This window comes from Muscardinus avellanarius (assembly GCF_963383645.1).
Source record: "Muscardinus avellanarius genome assembly, chromosome: 12".
Classification (NCBI taxonomy): Eukaryota; Metazoa; Chordata; class Mammalia; order Rodentia; family Gliridae; genus Muscardinus; species Muscardinus avellanarius.
In genome coordinates, this window is record NC_137798.1 from 25,745,972 (window position 1) to 25,758,104 (window position 12,133).

At 46.4% G+C, this 12,133-nt stretch overlaps 2 protein-coding genes across 2 annotated transcripts; both read left to right on the forward strand.

Annotated features, from left to right (window-relative positions):
* Window positions 1–1,153: 1,153 nt before the first annotated feature.
* Window positions 1,154–1,630, forward strand: LOC308270927 (non-secretory ribonuclease-like; the record flags this gene model as incomplete). The annotated part of the gene is made up of 1 exon (XM_080707079.1): window positions 1,154–1,630. The coding sequence occupies one exon, from the start codon at window positions 1,154–1,156 to the stop codon at window positions 1,628–1,630; it is 477 nt and encodes a 158-aa protein (XP_080563205.1).
* An 8,149-nt stretch (window positions 1,631–9,779) lies between these two features.
* Window positions 9,780–10,001, forward strand: LOC308270751 (ubiquitin-like protein 5; the record flags this gene model as incomplete). Its single annotated transcript, XM_080706831.1, has 1 exon — window positions 9,780–10,001. The coding sequence occupies one exon, from the start codon at window positions 9,780–9,782 to the stop codon at window positions 9,999–10,001; it is 222 nt and encodes a 73-aa protein (XP_080562957.1).
* Between the last annotated feature and the right edge of the window lie 2,132 nt (window positions 10,002–12,133).

Genomic DNA, 12,133 nt, shown 5'->3' on the forward strand with positions numbered 1-12,133 from the left:
TGAGTAAGGTGGTGCAAGCCTGTAAACCTAATACTTGGGAGGCTAAGACAGGAGGAGCACAGATTTAAGGACAGGTTCAGCAAGTAGTGAGACTCTAATCAACCTAGCAAGACTCCATTTAAAAATAAAAATAAAATGGGGATAGGGTGTAGCTCAGAGGTAGAATGTCCCCGGGTTCAATCCCAAGTACAAAAAAAGTTAATAAAGCTGAGCATAGTAGCTCACTTCTGTGATGCCAGTACTTGAGAGGCTTGGAAAGTGAGATTGTAGGTTCGAGGCCAGCCTCAGCAATTTAGTGCAACTCTGTTTCAAATATTATTTTTATTTATTAATTTATTTATTTATTTATTTATTTATTTATTTATTTGTGGTACTAAGGGTGGAACCCAGAGGCTTTCTACCTCCGGGCTATACTCCCATACCTTTTTATATTTTATTTGGAAACAGAGTCTCACTAAGTTGCTGAGAGCCTCACTGAGTGGCTGAGGCTGGCTTCGAACCTGTGCGATCCTCCTGTCTCAGCCTCCCAAGCGCTGGAATTACAAGCATGCGCCACCACGCCCAGCTGTTGTTTCAAAATTTAAAAATAGGGCTGCAGGTGTATCTCAGAGGTAGAATGCCCCTGAGTTTGGTACCCAGTCCCAAAAAAGAAAAAGAAAATTTAAAAATGAATAAAAAAAATAACAGCTGGCGCTGTGTCCTTGGGTGTCCATTGTCCATTGTCTGTCACATAAGGAAACAAGAAGTACTGTCGGTTGCGCAACAAGTCAGTAGCGATCTGTAGGTTCCTGCACGACCAGGAAGTGAGAACCCTCTTGACTCCGAGGGCCCCGCCCATAGGGCTGCTCTATATCTACAGACCCAAATAGGAGCAGCCACCTCCCGAGCCCCAGGACAAGTGGCTGGTCTGTTGTCACGTGAGCCATGGCACAGAGACCAGGTAAGACTTTGTGCCCTAGACCTGGGGCGGAGGGGCCCCCAGGGACAGCACCTAAGGGGGGGGGGGGCAGGAGACTTGGCACACGCTGGAGATGGAGAGTGAATGGAAACAGGGCTCTAGCTACGGCAGAGGGGCCTGCAATGAGACAGAAAGAGGCGTCGTGACTGAGCGGGGTGCCCGAGTGGTTATTTTTCCTCTTTTCCCACAGAAAACATGGTTCCAAAGCTGCTCGGCTCCCAACCTTGTCTTCTGCTGCTGCTGGGGCTTATGGGAATGATTGTATCCGTTGTGGCTCCACCTGGTAGCTTTACCCGCGCTCAGTGGTTTGAGGTGCAGCACTTAAACATGACGCACCCTCGATGCGACGACGCCATGCGGGCAATCAACAAATACACGGGGCACTGCAAAAGCAAAAATGCTTTTCTAAAGACAACTTTTTCTGATGTTGTTCAAGTCTGTGGTACTCCAAGTATAACCTGCCTGACAAGTCCCAGTACAAATTGTCACAAGAGTTCAGTCCGGGTGCAGTTAACCGACTGTGACCTCACAAGAAGGACACCGAATTATATGAACTGCAGGTACCGAAGCACAGCGGCCACCAAGTTCTACATAGTTGCTTGTGCCAGTCGATCTCCAAGGGACAATCCCAGGTATCCAGTGGTTCCAGTTCACTTGGATGGGACGTCTTAGCTGTCCGTACCTCTGCTCCACTGCCAGCTTCACGGTCATACCCAAGATCCCACCCCTCCTGGCACCTGTCCTCCTGGAACTGGTCCCCAGCCCCCCGCAGGCTGAGCTGAGCTGAAGCAGCCTGCACTGCGCAATAAACATCTTTGTAGAGAAATCGCAGTATTCTTGTTGTTGTGCTGTCATTTAGTCCACCAGATACTTTCTGTACTAATACTGGGAAGAGGTTTCAAAATGTATTAATGTACCAGTATTGGGAAAGATTTCCAATTTTCAAAATATATCATTTGTACTAAACAAAGCCAGGAGTCAGGGAAAAGGGCCTCTTTACATTTCTAAAGAGAGGCAAACTGCCTCAAGGATGGGAGGAAATCCCAGATCACAGAGAAGCAACTTAACACATCTTGGGAGGGTAACAAAAGGTGTGGAGGTCTGTGCCCCAGACAGGGCTGCGCCCCCTTCATCCGAGGAGCGGATCCAGCTGGGATGGAGACAGCAGAAAACTGGGCTACAGATAGGGCAGCATGTCTGCATATCAAAGGACCTGCGGCAGACTTGGTCAGGATAAGAACACTCAGCATGCGGGGTCTTTTGGTGTATTCACTCGAGTCACCGCCCCCCCATGCCATTTGCGAATGGCATGGGGCTTTAACTGTCTTCTATATTTCTATCTTTTTAATAAACGTCTTTAAATCTTCAGCTAGTGTCCGAGCTATGTATACCTATCCTTAGCTCAGGACAAGAACCTGTGCTTTTTCTGTTTGTGTGGTTGTGTTGGGGGAATTATTTCTCCCCTCAAACACCGAACATATTTCACTGTAACACTTTCCTTTCCCTGCATGAGACTGTCAGGAATAGACGGATGCCAAGCTAAGAGGATCTTTGTATCAGGAAGCTGTAGCACTTTGCCCTCTCCCTGCCTGAGGCCAGGAAACTGGGGTCACCACTAAACCTGAACAAGCTTACTGACAACGACTCTTTATAAGCAAAGGTTCAGGCTTCTCAGAACTCTCTTCACAAATGGACCTTAAATTGGACGCTGCAGCCCTTCCTTGTAGAGTTCCAAAGTGGTGTGTGTGTGTGTGTGTGTGTGTGTGTGTGTGTGTGTGTGTTACTGGGGATTAAACCTAGAAGCATTCTACCTGTAAGCTATACCCTCACCCATTTGTTTTACTTTTGTTTTGAAACAAGGTCTCACTAGGTTGCTGAGAAGCTCACTAAGTTGATGAGACTTACTTGAACCTGGTATTACAGGGTGAGCTACCAAGCCCCGCCATTGGCCTCTTTTTTTTTTAATTTATTTTTTATTGGTGCAATGTATTCATACATCATAGTGGTATAAAGAAAATACTTTTGTAGACATACATGCACATCTCACCCAGTTAGCCCCTACCACGATCCCCACCCCATTCCCTCCCCATCCCTCCTTCCCACGCTTGGCTTACTGGTTGACATCTAGTATTATAGCAATTTATACAATATTAACATTGATAATCTCACATAACAGTTTCATTTGTCTGGTACCAAACTTTTGATGACTTAAAGATAACATTTCAATATTTCTTTTTGCTTTCTTTCTTACCAGAGAATATTTTTTTCTTTTTTTTTTTTTTAGGTGAAATTATCATACATTTATTTATTTATTTTTCAGAAAAAATCTATCATGATATGGAATATGGACTCTAGATACCCAAAACAGTCTCAAAGAAGAACAAAGCTAGAAGATGTATATTTTCTGATTTCAAACCATATAAAGCTACAATAATTGAAACAGTGTAGTACTGTTCTAAAGGCAGATATATAAACCGTTGGAGCTAAATAAAAGCCTAGAGATAAATTCTTCCATACATTGTCAAGTTATTTTTGACAAGGTTTCCATGAACTTTTGGTGGAGGAAATACTAGTCTTTTAACTAAATATTGTTGAAAAATAATAATAAATGAAAAAGAATAAAATTGGACCCTTACCTAACACATATACAAATATTAACTCAAAATAGATAAAAGACCTAAATATAAATCTTAATACTATAAGCTTTTAGAAGAAAATCTGGGCATTGGCCTCTTTTTTAATCCGACTGTTTTTCTGCTATTGATTCTTATTGAGCTCTGCATTCTAATCCTTGTCAGATGACTAGTTTTTAAGTATTATCTTTTATTTCCCAGATTGTCTCTTCACTGTCATTTCCTTTGCTAAGCAGAAGATTTTTAATTTGTTATAATGTTATTGCCTATTTTTGCTTCTGTTGGAGAACTTCAAAGAATTTTTGCCCATAGAAATGTTTAGAATGGTCAGCAAACTTCTTTTGACTGCCTTTCACGGGAGCCAAAATAAAATGTGAAGGCCTGGTCACACTTTATTTTGTTTTACAGTATCTATCTACATGAGTGCCTAGCTGTAGCCTACTCTCTCTGGAAGCTTACAGTCACCATAAAGGGGGAAAATATGGTCAGAACAAAAGAATACCAAAAAAGGTCATGTTCACAAGCTGGAACCCAGCGTTCGGAAGTTGGCACACAGTCTTGTTTTGACTTTCCGCACTGTGGCATAGTAATATTTTACAGGTTTTTTTTCTTTGTGATAAGTCGGGTCCTGCACTCATGTGACCTCTGCGACCTCCCCCCCCCCGCGAGAATTGTGCGTTCCCACTAGCAAACCCCTCCCCCAGAGATGAATACCTTAAAAGGAAGAGCCCGCCTCTCTGAGTCTCCGATGGCCCAGCCACTGGGATGGGCCAGCGGATGGGCTGCACGGGTGCCCAGAATGGACCGGCTCCATCCCCAGGGCCACACCAATAAAGGCTGATATCATGTACCTTGGAGCCCCCCCCCCCCCCCCCGTGCTTTTATGCTCACAAAACCTGCACTTTATCTTAAATCATGGTGCCGAAAAGGGTCTATTTGTGTCCTTTGATCTGCACACCTAAGCCCACGCCCGCCAACACAGCCTGCCGCCCACAGCCCCCAGCCTGCCACATCACTTCTGCGGACGGTGGCCCAGAGAAAGCTTTGCCGCAGCCACCACTGGCTCCGCCCGAACAAAAAGGAAGTCTTTCTAGCCCACCCCTGCTTCCCATGGCCCGCCGCCCCCTGCCGCGGGGCAGCCCGGAGAAACCCCCAGCGCCCACCCTGGAATGCCAGCCCCCAAACACGGTCCCGCCGCCATCGCGCCACCGCCTGAACACTTTCTAGCCCTGCGTCTAGCAGTGCCGCTCCCCGCCCTGCCTTCAGCCGTTCTGGGCGTGCACCCATATCTGGCTTTGAGACTCACGACTGCCCACCCAGCTCCGGTGACTGAAGACCCCCTCCCACCCACCTTCTGCCTGGCCTCTGCAACTTCAGTTTCTTTCTGCCCGGACCAAGGACTCACCCCGGCTCCATCCTGCTCTTCTGGACTCAGCACTCTGCTGGCTCTGTGCTCCCAGCTTTTTAGCGCTCCCCACACCGGCTTCTGGATTCTACACACTACCTGGACCCCGGCAAGTACTCTGGCCCTCTCTCCCGCCTGGTCAGACCCATGGGGGGCGCACACCATGTAGCCCGGGCTCAGAGTCTGCCCTGTGCCTGGTGCATGGACCTAACCAGGCCATTCAACTGGCGGCCATCCTGGATTTACCCAGCCACGTGGTCACTCTGGGGGTGGCCATTTTGGATTTCTGTTTTACCCAGCCACGTGTTCACTCTAGGAGTTGGCAGCCATCTTGAACTCTTCCCACTTCACTCCTAGCCAATCCTAGGAGTCAGTGGCCATCTTGGACTCCTCCTACTTCACTCCTAGACAATCCTAGGAGCCGTCGGCCATCATAATAGAACCAACGGCCATCTTAAAACCTCATACAGCCCTGATTTCACACAACATCTCCACAGCATGCTCCCAGCTCTGCAGCCTCTCAGTGCTTACACTGCGGTAAGCTTCCCTTTAATTGAGTAAGCAGGTTCTGGCTTTTAGCCCCTTCCGGACGTGGGCTTCCAGCTGTTAGATAAAGGGAACGGAGACATCCTTCTCTAACACAACCATGCTGTTTCCAGACGTTAGGCAGGATCTTGGGATACCAAATCCCTGCTTTCATTCTTGCCCCCTAACCAGTTATGGGGGGAACTCAGCCATCAAAGATTGACTCCCAGTCCACACTAGGCTGTGTTCTGGTTAATCTCCAGACTCTGGGCTTATCCGGGGAACTGTCTCCCCCGCCCCCCCAGAAGCTCATTTTCTTCTGCATTGAGGTCTGGCCAACATATGATTTAGGTAATAATTTTCGATGGCCTGAGACGGGAATGCTAGATCTTAGGATGTTGACTGCTCTCAGTAATTTTTGCACACGGTCCGCGAAATGGACAGACAGGCCTTCTTGTGCCTGCATTCCCAGCTTTCCTCCCCTCCCAGCTCTACTGCCCAAGTCAAGCCAGCTGGAGATTCCCGCCAGCCGCGGCCGCCATCTTGGTCACCACGTGGCAACTCACAGGCGCCACCTGATGGTCTTTCTGGGTCACAGGCCTGCAATTCTGCTGACTGAGGGCAGTCATTTTGCGAGGACACGTGGATCCCGGAGTCTGACCCGGCTAGTTACAGGCCCCATCTCCCTCTCTCTTGGCCCCACTTCATGAAGTGGCTGGTGCGGAAGGTGTGGTCCATGTCCATGTTCCTTTTTCCCTTCCTGACCTTACTCAACTTGAAAAGAAACTGGGTTCCTTTTCTGCCAATCCCTCCAGTTTTATCAAGGAATTCCAACATATTGTACAAGCATATGATTTAACTTGGCAGGATCTTCATGTCATTCTAACCTCTTTGACTCCAGATGAACATAATCATATTCTGAAGGTGGCCAGGGAATGGGCCAATCAGGCCCACCTAACCAATTCACTGCTTCCTATTGGTACAGCTGTGGTTCCCTCTGAGGACCTCCATTGGAATTATAATGGCAAAGAGAGAATAGAAATAAGAAATTATATGATACAATGCCTTCTTGATGGTATGCAAGATGCCTCTTATAAGGCAGTTAATTATGATAAGCTTAGGGGAATCACCCAGGGTCCAAATGAAAACCCAGCAGTTTTTCTTAATCGGCTGCAAGAGACTTTTACCCTCTATACGCGCCTAGATTCATTTTCTGAGGCAGGCTCGGTTATATTGGCCACCCATTTTATTGGGCAATCAGCCCCTGATGTTCAGAGAAAATTAAGAAAGGCTGAGGATAGTCCTCAAACCCCTATCCAAGATTTGGTGAACATGGCATTTAAAGTTTTTAATTCCAGAGAGGAACAGGCGGAAGTGGAGCGTACACTCTGACTTTGCCAGATGGCAGATCTACAGTCCCAAACCCTGGTAGCAGCCCTAAGGCCAGTGGAGGGAGGGCAGCCCTCGGGGCGACAAGCGCCACCTAGGGGAGGACGACAGTAAAGACAACCACTTTAAAATTAGTTGCCAGGAGCCAGGCATGGTGGTGCACACTTGTAATCGCAGCATTCAGGAGGCTGAGACCCGAAGATCGTGCTTCACAGACAGCCTCAGCTATTTAGTGAGGCCCTCTGCAACTCAGTGAGACCCTGTTTCAAAATAAAGAATAAAAACTAGGGCTGGGGGTGTAGCTCAGAGGTCAAATGCCCCTGGGTTCCATCCCCAGAACTGCAAAAAAATAAAATAAAAATAAATTAGTTGCCAAGCCGGGGCAGTGGTACATGCCTGTAATCCAGTACTTGGGGGGCTGAGACAGGAAGATCACACAAGACTCTCAGCAACCTAGCCAGACCCTGTTTTACTGTTTTTTGGTGCTGGGGGTTGAATCCAGGGGCATTCTACCTCCAAACTACAACCCCAGCCCTATTTTATATTTTATTTTGAAACAGGGTATCACTAAGTTGTAGAGGGTCTCAGTAAATTACTGAGGCTAGCCAAGAACCTGCGATCCTCCTGTCTCAGTCTGTCAAGTACTGGGATTACAAGCATGTGCCACCATGCCTGGCTAAGACCGTGTTTTATTAAAAAAAAAATTTAGGGCTTTTTTATTTTAAATTGAAAATAAATAAATTTTAAATTAAAAAAATAAAAATTTTAAATAGCTAGGAGGTAAACTGCCCTTGATTCAATTCCCAGTATTAAAAAAAAAAAAAGCCGGGTGTGGTGGCGCACGCTTGTAATCCCCGCATTTGGGAGGCGAAGACAGGAGGATCGTGCAGGTTCAAAGCCAGCAGCACTGGCGTGAGAGACCCTTTTTCTGAATAAAAAAGTATAAAAATAGGTCTGGGAGTGTAGCCTGGAGGTAGAAGGGTTTCCAGGAACCCCTGTAACACCAAAAAAAAAAAAAAAAAAAGTTGCCAAATTTTAAAAGTCTAAATATTTCAACCAAAAATGCAGATTTCACTGTTCCTTCTGAGAAATGTGAAGGCTTTTCAGGTGAGCGCTCCATTTCCTCCAGCAACACCGGCAGAGTCGGAATCAGGGGGTTCTGCTGCATCCTGCGGCCCTTTGATTTTGGGTGGGGAAAGTGGGAAAGCTCTAGAACACCTGTGCCTGACTTCCTAACCTTCTTCTTCCACTGAGCTGGGGTCTGCTCCTCTGTCAGGAGATGCCCCCTTATCCCCTCAGTGGCTTCTCAACACTGTTTATAACTGCTGTCCATTGCCTAGGAAGGAAAGTTAACTGGTCTAGTCTGCGGTGGGAGAAGCAGGACCCAGAGTGAAGCCGAGATGGCTAAGTCAGTGTGAACCAAGTCTCACTGGCATCTCAGCTAGGAAGTCCTAGTTCCCCTCTCCTATAGACTTGCTAATTACCTTTAGCTAGGTTAATTTACATTGGAATAGTTGCCTGCTTTTTTTGAAATATATTAATCAGAACTTTCTCAAATCTTCCTAGACCATTCCCAATACTGGTACACTAAGGATGTGGAAATCTGAGGCCCTAACGCAGGGAAGTGCCTCTCCTTTTTTATCATCATGTGTAACCTGCTTCATGTTACTGGTCACAGGTGCAATTGGACAGTCATCTGTAGTCCTGTGAGCAATGTCTGTTTCTCTGCTACACGACAATTGCCATAAAGAACAGAGAGTATATTCACTCTCCTTTGCCCAGCCATGGGGTGATCCATGAGATATACTGAAAAGTATTTGCTAATGAAGACTCACATAAATTAGAGGGTCAACAAGTGGGTGGATGGGTGGTTAAACTGCATTTTGAGGATAATGGCCTACCTCACTGCTTAATTTTGAAAATATGAGCCGCGTGGTGGCACACGCTTGTAATCCCCACGCTTGGGAGGTGGAAACAGGAGGATTGCACAGGTTCGAGACCTGGCTTAAGAGACCCTGTTTCCAAATAAAAAATATAAAATAGGTCTGGGAGTGTAGCCCCAAGGTAGAAGGGCTTCCAGGAACCGCAGTACCACAAAAAAAAGAAGAAAAGAAAATATGAATCTTTCCTGAGAAATTGATACACTTCCATTTTTCCAATGGCCAGTCCTGCATACCTTAGCACTATCCCTGTTGAGGCTGCTGATTAACTTGGGTCTTACTTTCATTATAAATTGTGTATAGCCGGGCATGGTGGTGCACGCTTGTAAGCCCCGCGCTTGGGAAGCTGAGACAGGAGGATCGCACGGGTTCGAAGCCAGCCTCAGCTACTTAGTGAGGCTCTCAGCAACTTAGTGAGACCCTGTTTCCAAATAAAATATAAAAAAAGGTCTGGGAGTATAGCCCGGAGGTAGAAAGCCTCTGGGTTCCACCCCCAGTACCACCAAAATAAATTTTTAAAAAAAATAATATATATATATATATATATATATATATATATATATATATATATATATATATATATATTAGGTCTGGGAGTCTAGCCCAGAGGTAGAAGGGCTTCCAGGAACCCCAGTACCACCAAAAATAAAAATTAAATAAATAAATAAATAAATAAATAAATAAATAAATAAATTGTGTAAATTACTACAATGTAGCCAGGCATGGTGGAGCATTCCTATAATATCAGGCTTTGGGAGACTGGGACAGAAAGATTGTAGATTCAAGGCCAGCTTCAGCAACTCAGTGAGACCCTCAGAAACTAAGCAAGACCCTGTTTCAAAATAAAAAGGCCTGGAGGCCGGGACTCAGCGCTTGGGCGTGGAGGTTCTGGCATTTGCTGGTTCAAGGCGATTCGCGCTCCCGCCAGGATGATGGAGGTGGTTTGCAAGGACCGTCTGGGGAAGAAAGTCCGCATGAAGTGCAACACCGATGACACCATCAGGGACCTTAAGAAACCTAGCGCTGCCCAAACTGGCGCCCATTGGTACAAGATTGTGCTTAAGAAGTGGTACACAGTCTTTAAGGGCCACGTGTCTCTGGAGGACCATGAAATCCACAACGGGATGAACCTGAAGCTTTACTACCAGTAGAAAAGTCCTTGCCCGCCCTCCCCTCCCCTCCTCCCACTGGTATGGATGCTTGTCTGTAAAATCACATTAATAAAAATGTAGATGCCTAAAAAAATTTAAAAAATAAAAAGGCCTGGGAGATAACTTGGAGGTAGAATGACCCTGGGTGCAATCCCCAGTACCAAAATAAATAAAAACAATGTGTGTATAAATGAATACAATGTGTGTATAAATTATGCCAAACTTTATTTAAAAACTTGTGGTGCACACTTGTAATCCCAGTACTTGAGAGGCTGAGACAGGAGGAGCACAGGTCCTTAGCCAGCCTCAGCTACTTAGTGAGACCCTTGGCAACTTAGTGAGACCCTGTTTCAAAACAAAAAATAGGCTGGGTATGGTGCACACATATCTAATCCCTGCACTTGGGAGGCTGAGACAGGAGGATTGCACAGGTTCAAAGCCAGCCTCAGCTACTGAGTGAGGTTCTCAACAACTTAGTGAGACCCTGTTTCCAAATAAAATATAAAATAGGTCTGGGAGTATAGCCTGCAGGTAGAAAGCCTCTGAGTTCCACCCCCAGTACCACCAAAAAAATAAAAAATAAGGCTAGGAGTGTAGCTTGGAGGTAAAATTCCCCTGGGTTCAATCTTTAGTAACACACACACACACACACACACACACACACACTCACACACCACCCTGTAATTTAGCAAAGGTAATATGGAAAACAAATGAATTTTTAAAATACTGTCCTTAGGGTATATTCATTTCAAGTCACCCCCCCACCCCAATGCCATTTGGCATGGGGCTGTATTTCTATTTTCTGTATTTCTATCTTTCTAATAAACTTTAAATCTTCAGCAACTGTCCAAGCTATACATATTTATTCATAGCTTAGGAGAAGAACCCGTGGTAATTTTCTGGTTTTAGTCGTTTTGGGGTTTTGTTATGGGTTGGGGGAAAGTGTGTCCGAGACCCTAGCAGGGGTCCCCGAGGAACAGTTTCACCACAGCCATATTCTCCCAATCTGTAACTTATTTGGCGCCCAAATTCGTGGGTCAACGTGGGGCCTGTGGCTTTGTATTTTTCACGGAACTTTTTGGCCCGTGGGTCGGTGGGCAGCAGCAGCTTCAGCTCCAGCTGGTGAGCTGTTGAGCTTTAAAGCAACTATAGAGCAGCTTTTGCATCACGGCAGCTCTGAAAGTGACTTCCAGGGCATCACGTCGGTGGTCCTAGTTGAAAGGTCATAGCGAGTCCCACTGGTGCATAGATACACGCGGAGATCCATAATAAGATATGAGAGGCTTTATTCATGGGAGGTCACGTGCACGCGGGGGCTGGAGGGGGAGAGTGCGACTCTCCATCTCTCTCGGGCTCCCCTCTGCACTCTCTGAACTTGCTTCTTCCTCCAGAAGCACCGGAATCACTGGGCTCCACCTCCTAGCTTTCCACCCCGCCCCTTTGTGGGGCTGGGGTGGCTCGAAAATTTCACTAGTAACACTGCACCCCAAAAGGTATATACCTTCCTGGAGCGATAAGGAGTTCCCCCAGAGTGACCGTGATCGTCCAGTGTCTGGGAGGCAATTCTGCTTCGTGTGGAACCCAGACCAAGGAATTAGCCCGCGGTCGAATACCCTCCAGGAAGAAACTCCTTTAAATAGTGTAGGCTCGATAGGCCCAATGAGTGCCCGTCCATTCGGCCCACATCACAGATGGGACACTTTTAAAAGCCCTATACAAGGTTAAATCTATGAGAAATGCCTATGGCCCACCTCCAGAAAAATTCCCAAACAGGAAACGCCAGACAGCACCCATTTCTAAATATCAATGAGGTTTTATCCCCCCCGCCCCAACGCAATGGGAAACAGGTTCTAAGGAAATAAGCTACAGGAGGGTATATGGACAGAGAGAGCTCCCCACACAGGAGACACAAGCCAGCAAATGGTAGTAAGTATTTTTCGGTGGTTAGAAACAGGTTCCCGGAAGATAAGCTAGTTTGTTTTTATCGGCAGGGTCTAGGAAGCGTGGCCATTAGCAACTGCGGCCACATGCACCCTGTTGGTCACTATGGCAGGTTGTAGTCACCAGCAACTAGTAGAGGCCATAATGGGTAAGCTTTTCCAAAAGCTCAAAAAGAAAAAAAAAACCTGGTA